Source organism: Arvicola amphibius, chromosome 10 (assembly GCF_903992535.2).
Source record: "Arvicola amphibius chromosome 10, mArvAmp1.2, whole genome shotgun sequence".
In the NCBI taxonomy this organism is placed as follows: domain Eukaryota; kingdom Metazoa; phylum Chordata; class Mammalia; order Rodentia; family Cricetidae; genus Arvicola; species Arvicola amphibius.
The window spans coordinates 93919209-93945820 of NC_052056.1; the positions used below are offsets into that span (position 1 = coordinate 93919209).

Consider the following 26612-nt stretch of genomic DNA (forward strand, 5'->3'; position numbering starts at 1 on the left):
GCACATGTCTGCTGTATGAGGAGCCAAGGATACAACCCCAGACTTATTGCACGCTAGGCAAGTTCTCTAGCAACAAATTACACCCCCAGACCACTCCACATCCCTGTCACTCATGCTGCAGACCTGGTTAACCACAACTCTTACCCTCTACCCTTGTGACCTGCTTGCACTGGTCCCACCCTCTGCACTACTCTGGCTACCCTCATCCTTCACATCTTAGCCATCTCATTGTGTCGTCTCCCCGGACAAATCTCCCAGCCACTCCATTCCCTGCTACCCTCAGGCCCTGGGATCCTGTGCATTTAAATCAAGCCTGTTTCCTCCTAACATGCTTGTGATGGTCTCAAAGCTCTTGCTGAACACATCCTAAGGAAGAAGATCCAAGTTGCTTGACTGGTTTTCAGGTGCCCTGAATCATCTGATGTTTCCAACCTCCTCTAACTCCCTCGGCTCTAACAGAATTCAATGAGGCCCACTCTCAGACTGGTCTCAAGTCAGACAAACAGAAAAAGAGATGAACTCTGTGGGTACAGTGTCTGCCTATTGTTCTCAAGGCCCTAGATTCCATAACCAGCACTGCATAAACTGGGTATAGTTGTGCAAGCCTGTAATCCCAACACTCTAGAGTTAGAGGCAGGAAGATCAAGAGTTCAAGGCCATCCTTGACTACACAAAAGTCTAAAGACAGCCTGGGGTACGTGAAAACCTGCCTTAAAAATAATATTCAGTCAGGTGGTGGTGGTGCATACCTTTAATCCCAACACTCAGGAGGCAGAGGCAGGTGGGTCTCTGAGTTCAAGGCCAGTTTGGTCTACAAAGCGAGTTCTAGGGCAGTCAGGACTACACAAAAATCCTGTCTTGAAAAACAAAGGTAAATACCACTACTACAACTTTTAATAATAATACATAGCTCTTGACCCCTAGCTGACGTCAGAAAATTAAAGAATTTCCAGAGCACACACTCCGGAGACAAGATCAAGGTCAGTGCTTACCCAAACATCTCCACCCCAACAGAAAGAATGTTGTCTTTGGATACAGGACTACATTTTTCTGCCTCCTCCATTCCCTTGCCTACATACTTCCCACTACTGAAGAATCAACAGCATGTTGGTTCTCTGGTTCCACTGTGTGGGTCCTGGTTTGAACTCAGGTTGTGAGGCTTGGCAAGCAAGCTTCTTTGCCCACTGAGTCATCTCACCAGCCCACTAATTCCAGGCAAGTTTCTGGAAGAGACGCCTCCCTCCTCCAGGGGTTCCATTAAGATGGACCCATTCTCCTGGCAGGTCTCAGCTTAGGTGGCTAAAACGGTTCATTAACATGACCTCCACTCCAAACCTATTTCCCCAGGTTCCCATAGCACTGGGTCACTTCTCCAACTGTTGCCCCGATGTCACTCGAGTCATCCCTAAAGGCAGTAAAGAACGAGAGGAGGCATCCCCAGCTCCAAGACTAGGCCGGTAGTATACCTTACCAATCCAGCAAAGAGGTGGAGGCCAGGGAACGGAGAGCAAGATGGTCATTGTGAGCTTTTACGTGTTGGTATGTTCTTAAGCTCTCAAGTCGTTTGTTACCCCAACTCTGGCTTTCTGTCACTGTCCCCAGGCAGACTATCACTGATGTAGTCGTCCACTGAGGCAGCAGGCTCTGGCATGACTGTCCGGCCCTCAAACTGAACTGGTGTGTGTGTGTGTGTGTGTGTGTGTGTGTACCGCTGATGTGACTGGGGGTAGACTAACAGGAAAGTACTCTACCACTGAGCTGTACTCTGGCTCTCCTTTTATTCCCTATTTTGAGACAAGGTCTCCCTACTTGACCCAGGCAGGCCTTGAACTTGCTACCATCCTGCTTCAACCTCCAAGAACCTGGGATTATAGACCTGCTTAAGCGGAGCTAGAACACCGAATTTTTATTTTATTGTTTGAGAATTTCACATATGTATAAAGTGTTTTAATCAAACCCAACCCCATGCCCTCCCATCCAGTCCCTTCCTTACTCCCAGATCCTGGACTTTTTGTGTGTGTGTGTGTTGTTGTTGTTTCGGATTTTTTGAACAGCATTTCAGGCTGGCCTCAAACTCACAATCCTCCTCCTGCAGCCTCCTGAGTACTAGGATTACAGACCTGAACCTTCACACCTGGTTATGATCTGGAACATCTTTTTACATGTTTGCCGTGTATGCATGTATATGAACCAGAGTTCATCCTCAGCTGCCATTCTTCAGGTGTTGTCTACCAACCCTTAATTTTACATTTTTATCATCTTTAATTCCGTTTATTTTTGTCTCAGTGGGTATGTGCAGGTGAATGTAGGTACCGACGGAGGCTGGAGATGATGGCTATCCCTGGAGCTAGAGTTACAGGAGGTTGTGAGACACCTGGTAACTTTTCAAGGCTCTGAACTCTGCAAGAGCACCAAGTGCTCTTAACCACTAAGTCATCTCTCTATAGCCTTGATACATTGGCGGGGGGGCGGGGGGTCGAGACAGAGTTTCCCTGTGGAGCTCTGGCTGTCCTGGAACTCACCATGCAGTCCAGGCTGGCCTCGAATTCAGAAATTCTCTTGCCTCTGCCTCCCAAGTGCTGGGATTAAAAGCATGCGCCACCACCGCCGGGTAAACTTTAAAATGTTTGCCCTCGCCCGCACTACTGGCAGGTTCGAGGGGGTAGAGACGGTACCAAAGACCGAATTACAGTCTCCAAACGTTTCCTCCTCCACACCACAGGATGGTGGTCCTCCGCATCACCTGTTGCTAAGTCAGTGCTAGAACTTGCTAATACCAGCAGGGTGTGTGCGAAGCCTAGAAAGTCAGCAAGGTTCCGTGCAACTTGTGGGACTGACGGCAATGACCCGGTGGAGTGGGGAAATGCTGCCCACCCCGCCCCGGGACTTTCCTTGGCTCCCCGGAACCCCTTCAGCCTCGCTCCGGAGGCGGGGAGGCTGGGCTCGGCTGAAGTCAGGGGCTCGGGGGCCGCCTGACCTGCTGCGCGACTTTGGTCGGGCTCCCCGGCAGGACGTGTCCGGAGCCCCACCTGGGAAACGGCTTCTGGAAGGCGCTTCTAACCTAGCGCCTGTCTTCTCCGCGCTCTGGGGAGAACGCCTGAAGTCCTCCACGCACCGGGTTGCTAGGGGCGTTCCCGCGAGTCCGTCTAATTCACGTGACCGTCCTAGCGGGCGAGCCTCAAAGTGGGCGGGGAGGAGACCGTGACCAGACAAGGCACAGTCGAGCCTCTCTCGCGAGATCTTATCAGTGGGCGGAGTTCAGAGGTGATTCCTTACGAGCGACCGGGCGGGAGGGGAGGGGAAACGTCAGGCTTTTTCTCGCGAGATCTCGGAAGTGGGCCGGGTCTTTCGTTTGCGGTTTGGCAGCGCTTAGCCGTACCTATCTCGCGATATTTGGTGGAGCGGAGCCCCGCATTTGGCGTGTCTCTCGCGAGATCAGGTGGCTCTGCTCCGGGCGGACACTGTGCAGAGTGGAGGTCGTTGGAGTCACTTGTCCACTGTTAGCTTGTTCGTCTGCAGATCCGTGTCCCGCCCGCCCCAGCCATGCTGTCTGCTCTCGCCCGGCCTGCCGGCGCCGCTCTCCGCCGCAGCTTCAGCACTTCGGCCCAGGTACGAGGGGCTGCCAGCCTAGCGGGGAACTCTGGGGCGGCGCGTGCATCCCGGGAACGCACCGGTTCTCAACCCGCGAGGCTCATCCTGGACATCTGGGCCTCCCGGCTCATGTCCCTACTGACATCCTGTGTGGGAGAACCTGGGAGAGGGACAGAACCGGGCCAGGTTTCCCCCTAAAGTCTGCGTTTTCTGTAGGTATAGAAGCCAAGGCTCTCAGTCCGGAAGCAAATTGCATTATATGTAACTTTGCATTGCTTCGACATAACTGGTTTTCTCCTTGTAGCGTCCATGTGAGTTATGCGTGAGTAGGAGAAATAATGTGTGACATTAACTGTATAGTACAGGCATCCTGAGGCTCTCAGGATAGAGAACGGAGTCAAGGTTACAATAGTTTAACAGAATTGATTGAAATTCAACGCTCCTGACCACTGTCCGTGGCTTTGCCCCTAAGAGATTTTTTTAAAAATATTTATTTAGACCAGGCTGGTGTAGAAGGAGCTGCGGGCTGCTCCTAACACTACAGGCTGGAAGAGATCTGCCTCTGCCTCTCCAGTGCTGGGGATAAAGGCACGCACTATGACGCCTCGTTTTCCTTTCTTTTTTAAAAATAATTTGTTTGCTTTTTATGTGTTTTGGTGTGAAAATGTCAGGTTCCTTGGACCTGGAGTTATAGACAGTGGGAACTGCCATGTGGGTGCTGGGAATTGAATCTGGGTCCTCTACTCTATTTCTCCAGCCCCATGCCTCGTTTTTTCAGAAATGTGGTGTATGTGTGCATGTGTGTGCAGAGGCTAGAGAAGGACATTGGGTACGCTACTCCATCACTCTGAATCAGCCGTTCTCAACCTGGGGCTCAAATGATCCGTTCACAGAGGTCACATGTGAGATATTTACATCACCATGCAGAACAGTAGAAAAATTATAATTATGAAGTAGAAGCAAAATAATTTTATGATTGAGGGCCACCACAACATGAGGCCCTGTTTTTGAAGGGTTGCAGCATTGGGAAGGTTGAGAACCGCTGCTCTAGACCTTATTTCTTTGGAATGAGGCCTTTGCCTGAACCTGCCAAGCTGGAGAACTGGGGATTTGAACTCAGCTCCTTAGGCTCTCACTCACTAAACCATCTCCTCCACTAGAGCCTTCTTCCCTTACGAATTCTTCTTGGAGGATCATCCCTGCTTTGGGTAGACTTGGCCTTGGACACCTGCAGCTAAGTTATTTTTAGTCATCTTCTACTTGGACAGTGGTTCTTTAACTAGTGCATGCCAGAATCAATAAAGAAAGGATCCCCAGGATCGTGCCCAGAGGGTAGGGACTATATCTTTACAAATCTCTGGCAACATCGATATAACCAAGGCTTCAGAAATAATTACCATACCCAAAAAAGGAAACTGATCATTTGAGGGGACTCCAGATTTCTGGTCATTTAGGTCACATCTCCTGCTTCCCATTGAATCAGTTCATTGAAAAATGAAGATATAGGGGACTGGAAGAGATGCTCAGCAGTTAAAAGTGCTTGCTACTCTAGCAGAGGACCAGTTTAGTTCCCAGGACCCAAGGCAGGTGCCTGGCTAATGTAGTAGGACTCTGTCTCACAAGATGAATGAGAAGGTGCCTGGGCTGGGTGAGGAGTAAGTTAATTGGTAGGGTAGAGGTGAAGATGGATGCCAAGGAGTAGAGCAGGGCTAGCTCAGCAGAGATGGTGAGGAATGTGACGGAGTGTTGGTGTGTGTTCGTGCACGGAGGAGCCAGTTAAGCAAGTTCTGTACCACTGATCCACATACCCAGGTTCAGCCCAATTGTGTGTGTTTGCTTGGTTTTTTGTTTGTTTGTTTGTTTGTTTTTAGAAAGAGTCTCACTGTGCAACCTTGGCTGGCCTTGACCTGTGTACATAGAATTGCCTGGTCTCAAACTAGAGATCCACCTGCCTCTATACTTCCTATGTGCTGGGATTAAAAGTGGGCCACTATGCCCAGCTTCCATTTGAATTTTGGTGGTTGCATCTATGCACTGAGCAAAGTACAGAATTCTGTATTTTGATTTAAAATTTTAAGAATTATTAATGTGCAGATGTGTGTGTACCGTGTTCACGTGTGGAGGTAAGGACAACGTGTTTTTCATCTTCTGACATGTAGGTCCTGTGACTTGAATGAACTTGGGTCATTCAAGCTTGGCAACCATCAGCCCCAGAATTCTATAGTAGATATGCTGTTGTCTCTCCCCTGTTACAAAGTGTCGTAGTAACGAGCCCCAGAGGAACAAGTAGGGGTTGACAAGGAAGGAAGTTGCGGTTTTATTTTTAATTGGAGGGAAGGGCAGTGTGTGTGTTTGTGTGTATGTGTGCTCACGCACATGCGTGTGTGTAAATGGTAGAGGGAATAGAACACTTGCTGGAGTCCATTCTCTCTTTCCACCGTGTGGGGAAGATTAGAGATTGAACTCGTGTCCTCGGGCTTTTGAAGCAAGTGCTTTTACTTGCTGAGCCATCCCACGGGTACAGGCCCAGTGTTGGGGAATGTGACATTTCAGCGAAGGCCAGAAGAAGGCATAGATCACGTGAGAAAGGGTTCCGGGCAGGTGGACAGTGGAGCTCTGGAATGATTGTGAATATGGGGGAGGTAGAGAGAACCCAGCAAGCCATGTACAATTTGGGCATTTTCTCAAAGGTGGAGTACCATTTTGAACAGAGCAGTTACTTAGTAGGCAGAGGGAGACAGTCTGCTAGTCGCTGTCTGGGTGACAGCTGTGGATGTGGTGAAAGTTGGTGAAGCTAACTGAATTCCCTGATGATAGAGGAGAGTGGAGTCATGGGTGGTGCCAAGGTTTCTTCTGAGATGAGTAAGAGTTCTGGAAGGGCGCTGAGTGGTGGAGCCCCTGCCTAGAATCCTCCAGTGAGCGGTGGGGTGTGGCTCAGTGGTAGAGCCCCTGCCTAGAACCCCCCAGTGAGGGGCTGGGGTGTGGCTCAGTGGTGGAGCCCCTGCCTAGAATCCCCCAGTGAGGGGCTGGGGCGTGGCTCAGTGGTAAGGATATAAAGACTTAGGGAGAGCAGGTTTACGGTAGTAGGAAGGATCAGTAGCTCAGCTTTGGATGGATTTAGAAAAAACAAATTAAAAAAATTTAAAAAAAAATGCCAGTTGGGTGTCCAGTTAGCTCTTGGGAAAACAGTGGAGTAAGTCCAAAGGCAACTAGAACCAAGTATGTTTGGTCTCTAGACTTTGGATCCTCCCTCTCAATGATAAAATATAGCCAAGGTCCTCAATGCTTCTATTTCTAATATACATGTGCATCCATGTAGTAGGAACACAGATGTAGAGGGTTTAAAACCAAGAGCCACAGACTTGCATTCTGAGCACAAAGGTCGTGACTGAAATTACAATCTACCCATCTTCGGAATAGTTGCCAAGCAGTAGACTGTTGAATGGGACTCTGGGCTCTCAGTAAAGGCCAATGGGGTTGGAAGGAACCAATGTGATAATGCCTTGGTGAGATCCCAGTGGGGTTGGCAAGATGGCTCAGAGGGTAAAGGCACTTGACCCCAAGCTTGTCAGCCTGAGTTCACCTCATCCTTTCACCCACATAGTGGAAGAATAGAACCGACTCCAGCAAGTTGTCCACTAAGTAGATAATGAAGTATAATAAAATAACGTTTTTTTGCAGATCCATTACTTGGGGACTAGGTTTTGGTGTATGTTAGCAAAGTTGTTGTGGTGTACGTCAGTGCACAGCATAGGACAGAGTGAGAAAGGCCTCTCCTTCCTCACCGGGTTCCCATCAATACTATACAGAGCAGACCCACCTAAAGACCCTAGCATGGACACTAGCTCTTTCTTGGTAGCACTTAAGATTTTTATTGGTTAAAATAAAACAGCAGATTTGGGGGTGTTACACAGGGTTTCTCTATGTAACAGCTCTGGCTGTCCTGGATCTCACTTTGTAGACCAGGCTGGCCTCGAATTCACAGAGATCCTCCTGCCTCTGCCTCCTTAGTGCTGGGATTAAAGGCGTGTGTCACCACTGCCTGGGTTTCTTTTTCCTTGTTTTGCTTTGTTTTCTACTTTTTCAGAAAAACAGGTTTTAAGCCAGGTGTCATAGTGCAAGACCTGTAAGACCAGACCAGTTCCTCTGTGAGTTCCAGGTCAGCCTGGGAATTCAAGCAACAGAATAAACAGAACCATGCAAATGGTTTTCTTCTGTTCCCCATTTGGGATTATCTTGTACTTTCCTGGATGGAACCGTAGCTGCCCTATCCAGTGAAACGATGTAGGTGTGCTAAGGGAAGGCAACATGGCGATGCCAGAATGGAGGATGGGAGACAGTGAGACAGGAGCAGGAGAGGCCACATCTTCTTCCTGCACTGGTTCCCTGTTAGATTTGTTTTTAAGACAGGCCTCCCTGTGTAGGCCAGGCTGCTCTCTTATCTACCTCAGGATTCTTCTGCCTCTGCCTCCTGAGGAACAGCTTCCCTGAGTGTGTGCCCCCACCCCCGCTGCGCACATACACCTTTTCCTTTCTTCTTCCAGTGCCAGGGCTGGAACCCAGATCCCCTCGTACGTGCTTGGCAAGCGCTGTCACTGAGCCACACCCTAACCTTGGGCTTTGGTTTTGATAACTGAAGCCCATTATTATTACTTATTATAGCATTAATTACTGTCCAATGTACACTTCCTGCTGTATATCCATGTGACCTCCAACCACAGGTCCAGCCAGCCTTGGACTGAAAATGCTGCAAAAGAAAAAAATACGGACTGCAGTGGTGGCTCAACGGTTAAGAGTAGTTGCTGCTCTTGGAGAGGACCTGAGTTCAATTCCCAGCACCTACACTAAGCAGCCCACAACTGTCTTTAACAGTTCAGAGACCTGATGCCCCCTTCTGGTCTTCTTGCACATACACATACATGGCATGTATCCATACAAACACATGCACATAATATACAGGTATATATAAAAATAATAAAAATCTTTCAAAAATACATCACTTACATACTGAACATGTACAAGCTTTTCCCCCTGTAATAACACAGTCTTCACGATTATCTTCATATTTACATTGTATTATTAGAAGTAATCTTTTTATTTTTAAAGTTTGTTGACATGTAGGTGTGCATGAAGTTAGAGAACAGCTTTTTTGGAGTTGATTCTCTTCTACTCTGAGTCCAGAGACTCAGACTTGGGTCCTCAGACCGCCAGCAAGCACCTGTATCTGCTGAGTCACCTTGCCAGCCCATAAGTAATCTTGAGATGGTTAAAGTGCAGGTGAAGAGGGCCTGAGGGTGGATATAGTAGGACACTTAATTAACAGGAACGAAGCTCTTGGTGGTTCAATTCCCAGTTCCTCAAAAGCAGCATATGGGGGGGGGGGGGCAGAAGAAAGGGGAAAGGAAGGACAGACAGGAGGATGTGTCTCGGTGCTACTGGGTACTTTGGGAGGCTTTGGCCCTGTGGGGTGAGGGACCCTGTCAAGCCCCCATGACAACAGAGGAATAAACCACAGAGCAAAGGCAAGGCTGTTATCAGTCCACTGGCCACCTGGGTGGAGCTGCCTTATCACCCTCTTATCCTGCCATCTCCAGGCCTGGGTTCTCTCCTGTTGAACTTGGACTGCGGGTTGAAGGTCCACAGCTCCACCACAGGCCTCTGGTCGATACAGCTGCTGCCTCATTCTTTGGCATCTTGTCCTCTAAAGAAGCCCCATTCTGGGGCTGGAGAGATGGCTCAGTGGTTAAGAGCATTGCCTGCTCTTCCAAAGGTCCTGAGTTCAATTCCCAGCAACCACATGGGAGCTCACAATTATCTATAATGAGGTCTGGTGCCCTCTTCTGACCTTTAGGCATACATGCAGACAGAACATTTTATAAATAATAAATAAATAAATATTTTTTAAAAAAGAAGCCCCATTCTGCCGGGCAGTGGTGGCGCACGCCTTTAATCCCAGCACTCGGGAGGCAGAGGCAGGCGGATCTCTGTGAGTTTGAGGCCAGCCTGGTCTACAGAGCGAGGTCCAGGACAGGCTCCAAAGCTGCAGAGAAAGACCAAAAAAAAAAAAGAAGAAGAAGAAGAAGCAGCAGCCCCATTCTATCTTAAGTGACATCTCTCTGCTTCTTTCTAGAACAATGCTAAAGTAGCCGTGCTGGGAGCTTCTGGAGGCATTGGGCAACCCCTTTCTCTGCTCCTGAAGAACAGCCCCCTAGTGAGTCGCCTGACCCTCTACGATATCGCTCACACGCCTGGTGTGGCAGCAGATCTGAGTCACATCGAGACCAGAGCAAACGTGAAAGGTACATGGCTGCCATGCAGTAGGCCAGAGCCAAGTTCTAGAGCAGGGTCTTAGATGATTTGGACCTGGGCCTACAAACACTTAAACAGTGGTGTCTTTTAGAAGGCTGAGGCTGAGCTGCTGGTGCTGGGCGTGGTGGCGCACACCTTTAATCCCATCACTCGGGAGGCAGGGGCAGGTGGATCTCTGAGTTCTAGGACAGCCAGGGGTACACAGAGAATCCCTGTCTCAAAAAAAAAAAAAAAAAAAAAAAAAAAAAGAAGAAGAAAGCTGAGGCTGGCAAGATGGGCAAGATGGCTCCATGGGTGAGTGGACCCTTGCTGTATGCCTGGTGACCTGCATTCACTCCCCAGAACCCACGTGGAGGTGGTGGAAGGAGAGAACCAATTCCCCAAGAATTATCCTCCACAGGTGGGCTATGTTGACACACACACCCCATAATTACAAATAATTTGTTGTATAAGTATGAAGCAGGGCATGGTAATATACACCTGTCACCCCAGCCCTTGGGTTCAAGGTTAGCCTGGGCTAAATAGCAAGACCTTGTAGAAAGATCTTCAGCGTAGTTGATAGAGTGCTTGCTTAGCATGGAAGAATTCCTGAGTTGGGGGCTGGAGAGATGGCTCAGAGGTTAAGAGCACTGGCTGCTCTTCCAGAGGCCCTGAGTTCAATTCCCAGCAACCACATGGTGGCTCACAACCATCTGTAATGAGGTCTGATGCCCTCTTCTGGCCTGCAGGCATACATGCAGACAGAACACTGTATACACAATAAATAAATATTTTTAAAAAAAAGAATTCCTGAGTTGATCTGAGTCTCCACCACTCAGGAGGGCCAGCTGTTTGGTGTCCTAGGCTACATAGTACAACATAATTTTAAAAAGGCAGATCTGGACCCAGTCGCAAACCTCCTGAAATCCTCAGAAATAGACTCTTTCCCCTAGATAGTAAGAGTAATGGGGTGTGGTGATGCAGGTGGATCCCTGCCGGTTTCTATGGAGCTGGTCCACTTCAGAGGGGCTCTTCCCCTTAGACAGGAGCCGCCATTTCACAGATGGGACCCACCAGCTTTGATCGCTCCCTCAGATGTGATGGCTTCCCTGGGCTCGAACAGGTGACATTGCTCTAATGGGGTGTATCTCCTAGGCTACCTTGGACCTGATCAGCTACCAGACTGCCTGAAAGGTTGTGATGTGGTGGTGATCCCAGCCGGAGTGCCCAGGAAGCCAGGTGTGTGGTGGGAAGCATCCTGGAGTAGGGGGTGGAGGGCTCAGCTGTTGGGGGCAGTGTCAGAGAACCTGATTTCAGGTCCTAACACCCACTTACAGTAGGCCCATATTTATATGTATGTAAATACATATAAATACATTTTTTAAAATAAATTTTTAAAACCTTACCTAAAGTGTCCCTCCACGCCTGAGAAGGGCTTTCTGCTGATAAGTGTGGATTTACTTCCTCTCCCATTGCAAACATCTCCAGAGACTTCCTCCTTGCCCTTGGTGACAAAATTTGAAGTTGACAGCAAAAGTCACTCTGTTTAGAGGGCCCTGTCTTCCACCCAACTCCACCTTGGGACTCCTGCTAACCCCTAATGGCCCCCAGCGACTCACTCCATCTGCACACCCCAAGACTGCTGTGTTTAGCCATAGTGGAGTAAAACAGATTTACTTAAAATGGGAGCCCTATTGGGCTGGAGAGATGGCTTAGCAGTTAAGAGCATTGCCTGCTCTTCAAAAGGTCTTGAGTTCAATTCCCAGCAACCACATGGTGGCTCACAACCATCTGAAATGAGATCTGATGCCCTCTTCTGGCCTGCAGGCAGACACACAAGACAGAATATTGTATACATACATACATACATACATACATACATACATACATACATACATACATACATATTTTTAAAAAATGGGAGCCCTGTTCATGCTGAATTTAACAGTAAGCACCTGGTACCTATTTCAAAACTGTGTGCATAGGCCTTCGAGATGGCAGTAAAGGTGCATGCACCAATCCTGACGAGTTCAGTCCCTGGTACCCACTTTGACAGCAGTGCCTTTAGTGCCCTTCCGTGGGCTCTCTTTGCTTTAGTTCCTGTGCATGTAAAGTTTCAGGGCTGTAGCTCTGAATATTTTGTTTCTTTGGGAAGGGGTCATGACCCATTTTCAATGAGAAGACTTTGTTTCTTTAACTGCTAATTGCTATTTAAAGAAAACTTTTCCTACCTTCTCCAAGGGTTGTGTGTCTCACACTTGATCCCTGCAGGTGTTAGACAGGAAAGCAAACCCCGTGAAGAAATGAGAATGAAAACCCAGTGCAGACTGACTTCGTCAGCCTGGATCAGACTTTGGGGGCTCTAATGCCAGGTGGTTCATTGTCAGCAAATTTTAAACCCAGTACAATTTGGGGAAAGATTTCCAGGCAACAGTCAGTCCAGTTCCAGGTGTGCAAGACATCTTCAGGCGTGACTACATGGAGACTCTTTTTACATAGTACGTGTGACCGTGAGGGCAGGTTCTGTAGCTAAAAGGCCTAGAACCTAGTGGGGTCTCTGACCGATAGCACAGAGGTCAGCAGGCCATAAAGTGCATGTGACATCTCCCCTAAGGATGGGTAACGATCTAGAGAGGGAAGTCCGGGATGATTGTTCTGGGGTGTTGGGTGAGGTCTGCCTTCACAGACAGCAGAAAGGTCACCAGGGCGTTAACAAAACCCAGCTTTCTGGATGGAATGCAGGTATTTGGTTTATAAAAACGAACTCCATTCAGGAGGCATTCCTGTGCTTCCTGATTCTCTCAGTGTTTCTCTGTGAGTGTAAGGACCTCAGTTCCCAGTTCCCCCAACAGTAGAAGGTGACTGCCAACTCTGTGAGTTGTCCTTTCACACACACACACACACACACACACACAGAATAAATTAAAATGTAATAAATTTTTTGAAATTTCGTCATGTTCTTTGTGGCTTTCTCACCCTGGACTATCCCAGGAATGACGCGGGATGACCTGTTCAACACCAATGCTACCATTGTGGCCACCTTGACTGCCGCCTGTGCCCAGCACTGCCCTGAAGCCATGATTTGCATCATTGCCAACCCGGTGAGTATGGGGTGGGGTGGAGGGGGCAGGACTGGTCACATGTGTATTAGCTGCACACATTAGAGGTGTTGAGGTCTTGGAATGTATCCTAAAATTGCCTTTTGTCACCAATCGAGAGCTCGTACCTGGCTCTTCGAACTGACTCTCCTTCAGGCAGGTTACCTCCCTTCTCTGTATCTTACTTTCCCACCTGGGATACCCATCTCCCTTCTCTTTCTCCTCCTCTCCACCACCGCCTTCCTCTTCTTCTCTTTACTCTTCTTCTCCCTCTTTTTGGATGGGAGGGGTGTGGGCAAGGTCTTACTATATAGCTCACGTTGGCCCATAACTCAGTCCTACTTCTGCTTCCCAGGTGCTGGCATGGAGGGGTTCCAGGTGCACCAGCATGCCTTGCTCAAATTGTCCACCCATATAACTCCTTTCATTCATGGTTGTGGTAGCCTGTGGCTCCTCTCCTCTGTTACATTAAGTGCACAACACCAGTCTTGCCATTTTCTTCTGTTTGATTTCTGTGCCTGGGTGGTGTCCTAAGCTCTTGCCCTGTTGCTTTACATCATTCAGTCTTCACACCTCATGAGGTGGTTGTATAGTTTCCATTTGTCTTAGTTACTGTTCTATTGTAACGAACAACACAGCCAAGACAGCTTATAAAAGAAACCATTTAACTGGGGACTGGCTTATAGTTTCAGAGGATTGGCCCACGGTCATCATGGTGAGGAGTGTGGTGGCAGGCAGGCGGTCATGGTGCTGCCGCAATAGCCGAGTGAGAGATTGAGGCTAGTGTAAATCCACCATTGGTGACACGCCTCCTTCAACAAGGCCACACCTAATCCCTCCCAAAAAGTTCTACTAACTAGGGACCAGCCATTCAAACATGTAAGGATATGAGGGCCATTCTCTTTGAAACCACGCCATCACACAGATAAATTTTACAGGTTCTAAGTAGTCAGGCAGCTTTTTCACCTGCTCTTAGCCATCCTCAGTCCAACAGAAGAACTTGCCTCCTGTGTCCAAGATATGGCTGAAGGGCTGTCAAGGAACAAGTGTCCTTGCAGTAAAGGGTATCTTTGTTCACATGGCATGGCCACCCTGCCTTGTAGGTGGCTTACAGTTATTGGCAGGCCCTGTTGCTGGACGCCACCCTCAGCTGACATCCGTCTCATGGTTTTCCCAGGTTAACTCCACCATCCCCATCACTGCAGAAGTTTTCAAGAAGCATGGCGTGTACAACCCCAACAAGATCTTCGGTGTGACAACCCTTGACATTGTCAGAGCGAACACATTCGTGGCGGAGCTGAAGGTGTGGGCCCTGTGGGTGCCTCTCAGTTGCCTATTTTCTTAACTGCTCAGCTACCCTTGCTCCTGGGCAGGCATGGAAGATGACGGGGGGGGGGGGGGGGGGGGAGGAGGTGGACCTGGGGTTTTAGTCTCTGTAGCTGGCTTCAGTGTTTTCTATAGGAGCAGGCAGTGACCCCCACAGGCACAGACTTAGCATGCCCTCTGCCCTTGACCTCTTCCCAGTGCATCAGGGTTCAGACTTTATCTAATTCCCTCGTGGATGGTAGCCATTTGTCCCATTCACCATGCCCTGGAAAAACTAGATTTATCTGCTAGTTCTTACACACAGCGAGAAGGACTTAGGAAAGTTCCAGAAATCATAAAATATCTGGACTGTCACCCGGGGCTTTTCTTGGGTCGCCCGTGTAGCTTACCTTGAAGAATTCATATCCCACGTGCTTCTCCACTCTTAGACTGTGCCCAACTCATGTTTTTGAATGCGTAGAGATATGAGTAGGCATAAATTTCTAATTGTATGTGGGTCTGTGTGGAATTGTGAGGACAGGTCCTTAGGTGTCCAGAGAAGAGATGCAGGCAGTTGTGAGCCGCTGTCTGGGTGCTGGGAGCCAAACTCTGGTGCCTGTAAGAGCAGCGAGCACTCTTGCCGGTGTCTGTTCTGCTGCCTTTGCAGCCTGCTGTGCAGTCGTTTAACTTGTGACTGAGCATCTCACCAGCAGCCTAGCCTGCTGCCTTGAGCCCTGCTGTTCTGCCATCCAGCTCCAGTGTGGAACGATTTTAATTTCTCTGACTGAGAGAGAGGAGCTCTTTCTCTGGAACAGAATGTGGGGGCACTTGTTTTGGCATTTCCATGAAGAATGATATTAGCCCTAGAGAGGATTGTTGCTGTCCTCTGATTCCACAAAGATGTCAGGTGGCTTAGAAGGGTGGACAACACAGTCTGGCCTCGTGACGGAAGAGCATGCGGTGACCCCTACACAAGCTGTCCCTCTCTGTACCTCACAGTGACTGATCTTAGGATAGGGCTCAAGTGCTAGGCACAGCCGGGGTCAGACTCTTGAGTTGTCCTGGTTTGTTTCTGAGCATTCTGGGTTTCCAGTCTACACTTTAGGTGACTGCGACTTGTTTTCTGCTCAGAGACCTTGTTAACAATCAGGCTTCCTGCCTTGTGAATAGGGTTTGGATCCTGCTCGAGTCAACGTGCCTGTCATTGGTGGCCATGCTGGGAAGACCATCATCCCCTTGATCTCTCAGGTATGTGAGTGGCTGTGAGAGAGAGTGCATGTGTGCGTGCGTGTGAGAGAGACTGATGGATGGATCTCAGGAAGCTTTAAGATCACACTCAGGGCTGCCTTGAAGGTCTTGAAACAGTCTGGGGTAAGTGGGACTGGCCTGTGTATTGTGGAGGGATTCCTGCCGTGCCTGGGACCCAATTGTCTAGGGTCTTCCTGACTAAAGCCTGTGGACTGGATGGAGCTGGCTCCAGCACACTGGAGATCCCATGAGAGCAAAGATAGTATAGGAAGCCAGCTCCCCACAGGTGCACAGCTGTGCACTTTTGGGAACTGGAGGCAAGAAGATTAGGAGTTCAGGGTTATAAGCTGTGTAGTGAGTCTTGAGGTTAGCCTGGACAACATCGAGCCCTGTGGTGAACAAAACAAAATAGTTGAATTGTGACAGAGTTAGCACCATGTGAAATGAGATCTGTAAACCAGCTCTGTAGCCCCTGAGTGTGACATGCCAAGGACTCGTATCTCTGGTACTTATGCATAGGACTTTGTTTTAAAATGTATAACAGTAAGTGAAGCGAGAGGGAACAAGGCATCCACCCAAAGTCATGGATGGAGATGGAAATATGGCTCAGTGGTTACAAGCACTTGCTATTCTTCCCAAGGACTCGAGTTCATTTCTCGCACTCACGTTGGGCACCTTACAACCAACCACCTGTAACTCCAACTCCAGGGATCTGCTGCCCTCTCCTGGCTTCCATGGCATCCCCACAATAAGGTGTTCACATACACATATAAATCTAAAACAGTGATTCTCCAAGCTCAGTGTCACATGAGGTGGGAGGACCTGTTATAAATGGGGACAGCAGAGGAGAGGTGCTGGTGGGGCAGTCGGTGCCGCCTGGTCTTCTGATGGATCCACATGACTGCGTGCTGCTCGGTATGCAAAGCCCTTGGAAAGTAAGAGAGAGGAGGCTCGGTCAGCAAAGTGCCTGCCATGCAAGCGTGAGGACCCGAGTTAGGTTCCCAGCACCCATGAGGAAAAAGCCAGGTGCAAGATGTCATCCTAGTACTGAGGAGGAGAGAGAAGGGTGTCTGGGACTTGCTAGGCAGTCATCCTGACTGAGTCGGATCTGGGTTCAGTGAGAAACCTTGTCTCAAGGTGTATATGTAAGCTGGGGGTGATTGGTGGAAACCCCTGGCATCGGCCTCAGGAAATTATACATGTATACACACAGGCAAGGGAGCCAGGCATGGCGGCAGTCCCATGTGGAAATACATAAGATCTGTCTCAACCAGGCCTCCAAAAAAAGTGAATTTGCTTTTGTCAGTAGGAAATGATGTTGGGGTCTCTGTGGTTGAGTGGTGGGGACTGCTGTCTGGCATGATTGAGGCCCTGGGTTCCATCCCCACTACTGGTGTCTGGTTGCAGTGGTGCCATGATGGGAGGTGGAACACACTGGAGTGGGGGTTGGGTCAAGTCTGGGAAGGGCGGGGGTCATTGTACCAGGAAATTGCTCACTTAGTCCCTGGTTTGCCCTGCAGTGTACCCCCAAAGTTGACTTTCCTCAAGACCAGCTGACTGCGCTCACCGGGAGGATTCAGGAGGCTGGCACGGAAGTTGTGAAGGCCAAGGCTGGAGCAGGTGGAGTTCTACACATCCCTGGGGTTGGGGGCTCTGACACTGGGGCCAGGATGTTAGCACTACAGGGAAAGACTGCTTATCTCTGGGTAGGGAATGGGTGTTCCTCTCAGGAGAAGGTTCTAGAAGGCAGCAGAGATTCTTTGGGATGAGGGGGCTTTAGAGTTGGAGACAGTGAAATGCAGAGGTGCAGACCAGATTTTCCACCGTGAGCTGTGGTGTGTGGTGCTTTTCTGGGAGCACAACCCCTGGTGCTGCCTGTGCTGACCCACCATTCTCTCCTAGGCTCTGCCACTCTGTCCATGGCTTACGCTGGAGCCCGTTTTGTCTTCTCCCTTGTGGATGCCATGAACGGGAAGGAAGGTGTTGTTGAGTGTTCTTTTGTTCAGTCCAAAGAGACAGAGTGCACTTACTTCTCCACACCCTTGCTGTTGGGGGTACGTATCCAGGGTAACCGAGGCTGTGGTTGGTGCCTGGTTGGCTTTGGGGAAGGGAGAGTGCATGTCTCAGGATGTAGAGCCGGGCCTGTTACCAGGCAGTGCAACTATAGCTTGGGGATGTAACAGCTACAGATGGCGGTCCAGGCCAGGTGAGCTTTGAAAGAAGCTGATCCCTCCTGGGCTGAGATGCAGCTAAGCCCAGCAGCAGTGAGGGGCTGGGGCTTGTCTTGGCTGAAGAGCACCTGTGCCTTCACTCTTGGGTGCTAGGATTTCAGGCCTGTGCCACCAAGCTAAGCTAGAAACTTGGTTTCACGTATCACCATATTCCCTCTCTTCCAGAAAAAAGGCCTGGAGAAGAACCTGGGCATTGGCAAAATCACTCCTTTTGAGGAGAAAATGATTGCCGAGGCCATCCCTGAGCTCAAAGCCTCCATCAAGAAAGGCGAGGACTTTGTCAAGAACATGAAGTGAGAGGTTCAAGTCCAAGCAGCCGTATCACCCTAACTTATTCAGCATCATGTCACTGAAGCCAGCAGGGTCTTCAGTTCATTTGATGGTGGGTGTTGTAAAGCATCAGCAATCCCTTCCCAATGGCGGCTGGTCTGTTGATAATGACAATAAAGCAGACTGATTCTTTTTCACGGTCTCCATCAGCTTGCTCCAGGGCCTCGTCACAACACTGTGGATCAGAAATAGTCTGTGGCTAGGCATGGTGGTCTACACCATTAATCCCAGCTCTCAAGAAGAGAGAGAATCACTGATTTCAAGACCAAACTGATCTACATACTGAATTACAAGCCAGCTGAGGCTACATGGAGAGCCCCTGTCGCAGAATAATAATAATATTATAATAATACTAAGAGCTACGGACTATTCACGTGTTAGGCAGAGTCCTCTGAAGCTTCAAGGAAGTCTAAGGCAAACCTGATAGTGCATGCCTGTGATCCGAGCTACTGTAGATGAGGCAGGAGGATCTGAAATCAAGACCTGCACAAACCACAGTTGAGAGCAGTTGCAGGCAGCTGAGGGAGAGCCTGCCTTAGAATGTTGGAGCAATGGGGATGGAGCACTGGCCTGCGCTCCTTCGGTGTGGGCTTAGAGGTGTGGCTGGGCTAGAATGCTTCCTAGCATGTCCCAGGCCTTAGGTTCTGTCATGCTTAGTTCAGCCATCAATTTGACACAGCCTAGAGTCAATTCGGTTCCCAATTAGATGCACTTGCAAGTGTGCCTGTAAAGCCTTGTCTTGGTTGTCAATTGGTATAGAGCAGCCTGGCCCACTGTGGGCTGCAGCATTACCTGGGCAGATGACCCTGGGCTGTATAGGAAAACTCACTGTGGGGCTGGAGAGATGGCTGTGTGTTAAGGGCCTATACTATTGGAGAGCTTTCTAGTTGTTCCCAGCACGTGTGCCATGAAGCTCACAACTGCCTGTAACTCCAGCCCTCTGGCTTCTGTGGGCTCAGGCACAGGTATAAATACCCACACAGACACAGCATTAATAGAGAAACCCTGTCTCGAAAAACCAAAAAAAAAAAAAAAAAAAAAAAAAGGTGAAATAGCTGGATGTTGTGGCACGCCTATAATCCCAGCACTCAGGATAGGCAGGTGGGTCTCTGAGAACCAAGCCAGACAGCTACATACTGAGACCCAGTCTCAACCAAACAAATCTTTTAGAAAGAAATCTGACAGAGTGAGCAGGCTCCCTGCCCTTGTTTGGCTGTGAAGTGAGTTCCTTGAGCTGAGGTAATGCAGTGTGGAATAGCAAACAGGCTGGCTGTCAAGTTCCTGCCTTGACTTCCCTCAGTGATGGGCTGTGACCTGGAAGTGTGAGCCACAAACCCTTTGCTTCCCCGAGATGGTTCTGGTCACGGTGTTTGCATAGCAGCAGAAAGACAAACAGGTTCAGTTCCTAAGGTCTGAGGATTGCCATGCGTTCATGGTCAGCCTGGCCTACGTAAGTGCCCTGCTCCTGGAGAGAAAACCAAAGCTCGCTGCCATTTCTGACTCACTCTGTGTGGGACTCTACAGCCTCTCCTGGCAGCGTTGCTGTTAGGATCCTGCATTCGCCTGACAGGCTGGCTCTAAGAGGCAGCGAAAGTGACGTCTTGGATGTGGCCGGTCACTGCCCATCATAGTCTAGGACTGCCTTGTGGAGGGCCCCTGGGGAAAGCAGACCACTGAGTTATTATCTGAGTCATTTCCAGGGAAAAAATAAATGTATATATGAGAGAGAGAGGTCGACCTGGGGATCAAACCCAGATTCTCGTCCTGCTTAGTCTTGTTTGTATAAACTTAAAAAAAAAAATCTTAAAATAAAAACATCACGAACCAAAAATTAACTAGACCCAAAGTCCATACAACTTAATGAACTTATGTACAGTTAGAATTGGCATTAGAAACAGAAATCGTAGCCAGGCGGTGGTGGTGCATGCCTTGATTCCAGGAGCGGCAGGTGGATATCCAAGTTGGAGGCCAGCCTGGTCTACCTACATACTTGTAGACAGCCAGGGCTGCATACAGAGCCTGTCTTAACTAAGGGGAGGAGAAGAAAAGACAGTCACTTGCATTAAACTACACTTTCAGTAAATCCGTGGCAGAACTGGAACTAGGGGAAAAATTAGTTCATGGCCACTAGCTGGTGGCTTTTTGATTCTTACTCCTGTAGTCCAAGCTGATGTCAAAATCCTGCTGCAGTTTTCTGGTGCTGAGACCATAAGGGTAGATCCTGGTCTGAGAATTAGCAGGAAAAATGCAGGTGAAGAGCCAGACCACAGGGTGCCGGAGAAAACACCCCCCAGGTAGGAGCAAGAGTCATGGGTCTTCCCTGGCTTCTCACATGGAGGAGAGCACTGGGCTGGCTCTGCAGACTGGGGAGCATTTCAAGCTGCCAAAGGAGCGAATGTGTTTAAACTTCTGACCCTGAGACACACACGGCCTTACCAGCTACAAAGTTCATGCTCAAAAGCCTCACGAGGGAGATGGTTCAGTGGGTAAGAGCACTTACTCTATATAAGCAAGAGGAAGGACCTGAGTTTGAATCCTCCCACACTCATCTAGCAAGCTGGGCGTGGCTGCGCATATTTGAAGCTCACATCGTAGACTGGGGTCCCGAGAACTTGCAAGCCAGCTAGCCTAGACAAAAGCAAGCTTCCTATTCAGTGAGATCCACCGTCTCAAGACAATGAAGTAGAGGACAATAAATAAAGACATCCAACACCCTGTTAGTAAAGTGTTAGAGGCATGATTATTGGGATCTGAGTTAAATTCCCGAACCACAAAAAAATCCAGGTGTGAGCCCAGTATGGTGGTGCAGGCCTTTAATTCCAGCACTTGGGAGGCAGAGGCAAAGGCAGATGGATCTTTGTGAGTTCCAGCTAGCCTGGTCTACAAATCGAGTTCCAGGACAGCCAGGGCTGTTACAAAGAAATCCTGTCTCAAAAAAGCAAAACAAAAATCCAGGTGTGATGTATGCTTATAATCCCAGCACTGGGCAGATGGATGGATTCCCGGAGTCGCTGGTCAGCCAGCCTGGAAATGGGGGCTGAGAGATGCACTCCCACCCCTTTCCATGCTGCTCATTGCCACCCCAAGGTTGGCCCTTCCCAGACCAACTGTCCCGTACAGCCAGGAAAGAAAGGTGAAGGAGGCAGTTAGAGTGTTAACGAGCACGTGAAGCCGAGAGCCAGTCCTTAGCAGCACCAAGGAGCGGGGAGCCCGGACAAGGACAAATGAGTCGCAGAAGATTGCCGGAGTCGGGAAGAAGCCACAGTCGCGCTAGAAAATGAAAAGGAAAGCTGTGTGATGAGGCGTGGGAAAGCAGGGAATACCTAACCCAGCTTCTAGGTCAAGACGCTGCAGTTCCCACTGTGGCCAGAAGAGGGAGAAAGAGGCCGATGCGCATAGCTTCCTGGCAAGGCTAGGTCACTCTGGAGTGAGATTAGCATTCCAGAGCCAAATCAGGCTAGCCGTGCTGTCTGGTCTTGGCTCATCCAGGTGGGAGGGAGGAGACACTCACCAGACAGAGTCGGAACGAACAATAAAGGGAGGACCATGGAAAGAAGCTTACAAATTGCAAAACAAAATTCTGAGTCTCTATTGCAGGTTTGAAGGGGGAGGCCAGACTAACCTTGGGTTTCTCCTGTCTCTGATGCCCTGGACAAGGGCACTGCTGACATCCAGAGGAGAGAGAGGGCTGAGATTCAAACCCAGGGTAGGAGAAAGCTACTGGGTAGACGGGGATGGGGTTGGGAGATGGGACTTGGGCCTGCCCTGCAGCCTTCTGCAGAGGGAGATATATATCCCACTTTAAAAGGTTGAATGGAGAGATGGCTCCCCAGTCAAAACAACTTACTTCTCTTCCAGAGGCCCTGAGTTCAGTTTTCAGCACCCATGTAGGGCAGATTACCGCTGATTGAGCTTCAGCTCCAAGGTATCTGACGTCCTCTTGTGGCCTCTAGGGGCTCCTGTACTCTTGTGATGCACATAACCTTATGCAGGCATACACACATAAAAATAATTAAATCTTAACAACAAAAAAAGTCTACTGTCTCCTTTCTCTCTGCCAGTGTTCTAGACCAGGGGACCCCATTGCTTGGGGGCAAACATCTAACCAAGCCAATTGACTAGAACCCATTCTCTTTCTCATCCTCTTCAATCTGGTCTCTGACATCTAATGGGGTCGCCATGAGGCAGGCTGCACCAGATGGCAAAAGTGGAGACCCTCTTGAAGATAGTTACACCAGGACAGCTGACCTATTGGTGAGATAGTCACACCATAACCTGCTAGTCATCTGTGGTTGCTCTGTCTGAGGCCACTGCTTGTAGATCTCCCCTAAAGCCCCCTTTAGTAAAGGGGTGACTCCTGGCAGCAGCATGAGGGTCCCTAAGTCCACTGATCGGTACCTAAATGCTTCTGGTACCCATCTAAAATAAAAGATTTGATTTCATTTTTAATTATATGTATGTTGCAGGGCGTGGAGTGTGCATGCGTGTGCAAATCTCCCTGGAGTCCAGAAGGGGGCGCCAGATCCCCTGGAGCTTAAGTTTCAGCTGGTTGTGAGCTTTCTGATGTGAGCATCAGGAACTGAACTCAGGTCCTCTGCAAGAGTACTAATAAATGCTTTCAACCACTGAACCACCTCTCCAGTCTCCCTCCCTTGGTTTTATTTTTTGAGGCAGGGTCTCACTACGTATCCCAGGCTACCCTAAAAACCATGATCCTTCTACCCTAGTCTCCTGAGTGCTGGGGTGTGCTGGCACGGTTTGTTGATTTTTATTATTTTATGTGCATGTGTGCACACTTGCTTGTATGTGTGTGCTCCATGTGTGTGCCTGGGGCCCTCGGAGTTCAGGAGAGTCGCAGGAACTAGCATTCAAGAGGTTGTGAGCACCACCTGGAGGTGGGTGCTGGGAACTGAGCCTGGACCTAGTGGAATCACAAGGGTCTTTAGGGGGAGCCAGGTGAGGATGTCCACATGGGAAGAAGTGATACAGGTCATGGAGAAATGTGAAAATCTTATACCGCAATGGTTGGCGATGGAGAGCGGGGCCCCAGCAGAGGAATGCAGGCCACCCTGGGCTGGAGAAGGTTGTAAGCAGGCTGAGATGAGTCGATGGGTAAAGCACTTGCCGGGCAGATATCAGGACCCGCGTTCCAGCCCCAGTACCCATGCCAATGTCAGGAAGGCATGGTGGCCTTCCTCTAGTTCCAGCACTCAAGGGGCAGAATCGGCGGAGCAAGCAGCTTAGTTAGCTGAGCCATGGCAGAGTTCAGTAGGGAGACCTTGACTCGCTGAATAAGGTCGAACATGACTGAGGAAGACTCCCAGCACCAGCCGCAGGCACACACATGCACACACCTACACACACACGTGCGAACACACATACATACATTCATACAACACACCTTTACACAGGCATAAAGCAAAACAAAAATAAGTTCCCAGAAAGACCCAACCTTGCTAAGTGCGTGGTTTTAGACACAGTGGCTCTGGAATCGTTGTATCATTATTTATTTGTGTTTTTGCTTGTTTCAGTGCGAGGATTGAACCCGGGACCTCACACATGCTGGGCAAGCACTCAATCACTGAGCCACCCCCAGCTTTCTCTTTTGAGAGGGAAAGGTTTCAAGACAGGGTCTCACTGTGTAGTGCTGGCTGTCCTGGAACTCACTACATAGACCAGGCTGGCCTCGAACTCACAGAGATACACCTGCCTCTGCCTCCCAAGTTCTGGGATTAAAGGCGTGTGCCACCACTGCCAAGTCCAACTTTCTTTTTTTTAACAAGTGGTGTGTGTGTGTGTGTGTGTGTGTGTGTGTGTGTGTGTGTGTGTGAAGAGTCTTCCTGAGACCTGGGGTCTTAGCGGCCCTTCTTATGTACCAAAAGGGGCTAGCCCCAGACCAGGGCCTGGATGGGGGAACCAGTCACTCCCACAGTGGTGCACCCCAGTAGATTGCACTCCTGTCTAGCAGCTCTTGGGGACCTGATATTGCGTCCCTACCCTCTCTTTGTGTGTATGCTTACATGTGTGTTTATCTTGTGTGCACATGTGTGTTGTGTGTGTATAGGTATCTGTATGTGTCTGCCTGGGTCTTTCGATACTAGGCGGTGGGCTATCAATCCTGCTCAGGTCTTCCACCCATCTGGCAGTCATTTCCACTCTTCCCTGCCCTAGAGACTACTGTGGGTGGTTTGTCTTGGTCCCCAGCCGCAGCAGGCACAGCTCTGTCTCAGAACCAGACCGACTCTTGGTCCCTCCCCACTTCCCTGGGGAGCCCATCGCTGGCCTGGTTCCCATTTCATTCCAACAGATCTCCTTCAGATTAGCCTGTGCCCTGACCTCAGCCCCCATCACACAGTTTAGCCCCCTCCCCTCTCAACCACCAGCCCTGCAACAAACCCACCTGCGACCTAAAAATAGCTCTCTCCTCTGGCTCTCTCCCTCCCCAGCTCCTGCTGGTTTTAATATGCTCCCAGCCAGGCTGGGGTTGAGCTGTGCACCAGGCAGACCCAGGATAGTAATTAGGTTAACTCTGCTCCAGCTCCAGCCAGAGGGAGGCTGCCTGGCTGGGACCAGGCAGGGGGGATTGGCAATGCTCTTTTCACAGGCTTGGGGGAGAGTCTTTGAGTGTGACGGGTGATACCTGTGTGTCTATGTGTGTGATATATATCTGTGTGTGTGAGACCTGGGTGTGATGTGCGTGCGTGCATGGTGTGAAGTATGGATGTAGTGCCTGTGTATATGTGTGTGCTGTGGACAAAGGTGTTGGGGCAGATCTCTAGCACTGTAACAAAACACCCGAGATCATTAACTTACAAAGAAAAAAGGTGGACCCAGTTGATAGGGCCGGCCTAGCATTCATGAAGCTGGGGTTACCCCCACAGCAGAGTGTAAAATCAGGTGTAGCGGGCAGACATAATTCCTGCACCGGAGAAGTGGAGGCAGGAAGATCACCCTGTCCCCACACCACGACTGCTGCCCGTTTGATAAACTCCGGAAGTAGCGCTCTACAAAGTCCTTGCCTGGCTTTTTTGTCTGCTGTCCCACAGTGTCGAGGGAGGCCTCTGAGGAGTGTCACTCACTCTGGGACAGACGTGTAGATTATCATCATTGAAGTGGGTGGTAGCTGAGGAGAGGGCTCAGCTGGAAAAGCACTTGCTGCACAAGAGTGGTGACCTGGGTTCAGAGCCCCAGAACACACAGAAAGCATGGTGACGCTCGCCTAAACCTAGTACGGGGGAAGTGGAGACAACATGATTCCCAGGGTCCTGGGGCCATCCAGTCTAGCCATGTGTGTGAGCTCCAAGTTCAGCAAGAGACCTGGCCTCACAGAGCACTCTCCCAGAGGACAGAGTTTGGTTCCTGGCACCCACAGTTGGACAGTTCACTGCCTGTGACTCCAGCTCCAGAGGATCCAAATGTTTTCTCAGCCATCTGCACTCATATGTACACACAGAGAGAAAAAGAGACAGACAGAAACAGAGAGGCAGAGACAGGGAGAGACAGAGACAAAAAAGAGACAGAGACAAAGAAAGAGATAATACAGCCCAGGCAGGTCTCCAATTCATGACAATCTTCCAGCCTCAGTCTCCCGAGTGTGGGTCTTGCAGGTGTGAGCGGCCACACCCTGTACTGCTGTGGAGCTTTAATAATATTGCTTTCCCTCTCTGAGCCTCAACTCTGCACCAGTGACATGGAGGTTGGTGCATTGCTGCAGGGTGAACAGAGTATACAGCATTCAGTAGGAACTTCATAGGAGGAGCTGGGCTGGCAAGCTGGCTCAGTGGGGAGGAGCGGGGAGGTGCTTGCCACTGAGTCTGATGGCTTGAGTTTGATCCTGAGGCCCACAAGATGGAGAGAACTCCACCCCACAGTCTCTACACATACACACACAATAGATAGATAGATAGATAGATAGATAGATAGATAGATAGATAGATAGATAGATAGACAGACAGAGAGACAGATAATAGATAGACAGATAGATGTAATAAAAGAAAACAACAAATAGAAACTGTCTTTAGGAGTTGCCTCACTTGGTGACAAGGTGCATCAGCAGCCTGCTGTGGGCATGGGCGCTGTGCATGTGTGTGGCTGCTATTGCATGTAGGACCGGGATATTGTGTATGTAGGGGGCTGCAAGGATGTGCGGTGTGGCTGAGACTTGGGTTTTGAGACTGTGAGTTTGGGGCACGGAGAGAGGGTCTAAATATATTCATGGACATGATACAGGAAAGGGGGATTGGGATGCCGGAAGAGTGTATCCTGGAGGGAGGCCTGGGTGAGGCGTGTGTGTGAGATCCACATATGTGGTATGTAGGGAGAACACGCGCTCAATGCTCGTGAGTCTGTCACGTGTATGCGGGAGTGTGCAGTGAGCTCAGGTGACTGAAATCTGTTCTGCCAGCAGACAGATGCTGGAGATGAAACTGGGTCACGTACTCCCTGGCAGCCCCAGCTGCTAGCCCCACCACCCCTCCCCTGCCTGCCCTGTCCCCAAGAGAACACATGGATCCAGGTGTGC

At 49.7% G+C, this 26612-nt stretch overlaps 2 protein-coding genes across 6 annotated transcripts in view; one reads left to right on the forward strand and one right to left on the reverse strand.

Annotated features, from left to right (window-relative positions):
- Window positions 1-3170, reverse strand: part of Styxl1 (serine/threonine/tyrosine interacting like 1) — a 32043-nt gene extending 28873 nt beyond the window's left edge. For 2 of the 5 annotated variants that reach the window (XM_038346860.1, XM_038346861.1), the window contains exon 1: window positions 2978-3170. The gene's annotated coding sequence lies outside the window, so the exon portion shown is untranslated. The remainder of the gene's footprint in view (window positions 1-2977) is intronic. The other 3 variants (XM_038346862.1, XM_038346858.1, XM_038346859.1) reach the window with 2 other exon arrangements.
- Window positions 3171-3422: 252 nt separating this feature from the next.
- Mdh2 (malate dehydrogenase 2) lies at window positions 3423-18226 on the forward strand. The gene is made up of 9 exons (XM_038346168.1): window positions 3423-3609; window positions 9722-9890; window positions 11035-11118; window positions 12871-12980; window positions 14155-14280; window positions 15453-15530; window positions 17051-17150; window positions 17433-17584; window positions 17927-18226. The coding sequence occupies exons 1-9, from the start codon at window positions 3544-3546 to the stop codon at window positions 18056-18058; spliced, it is 1017 nt and encodes a 338-aa protein (XP_038202096.1). The 5' UTR covers window positions 3423-3543; the 3' UTR covers window positions 18059-18226.
- Window positions 18227-26612: the final 8386 nt, after the last annotated feature.

Excerpts from the sequence above, each read along its gene's own strand:
- Mdh2 (XM_038346168.1), top strand. The coding sequence starts at position 3,544 with ATGCTGTCTGCTCTCGCCCGGCCTGCCGGCGCCGCTCTCCGCCGCAGC. Across the intron at positions 12,981-14,154 it reads TTTGCATCATTGCCAACCCG|GTTAACTCCACCATCCCCAT; the intron begins GTGAGTATGGGG and ends TGGTTTTCCCAG. Across the intron at positions 15,531-17,050 it reads TCATCCCCTTGATCTCTCAG|TGTACCCCCAAAGTTGACTT; the intron begins GTATGTGAGTGG and ends TTTGCCCTGCAG.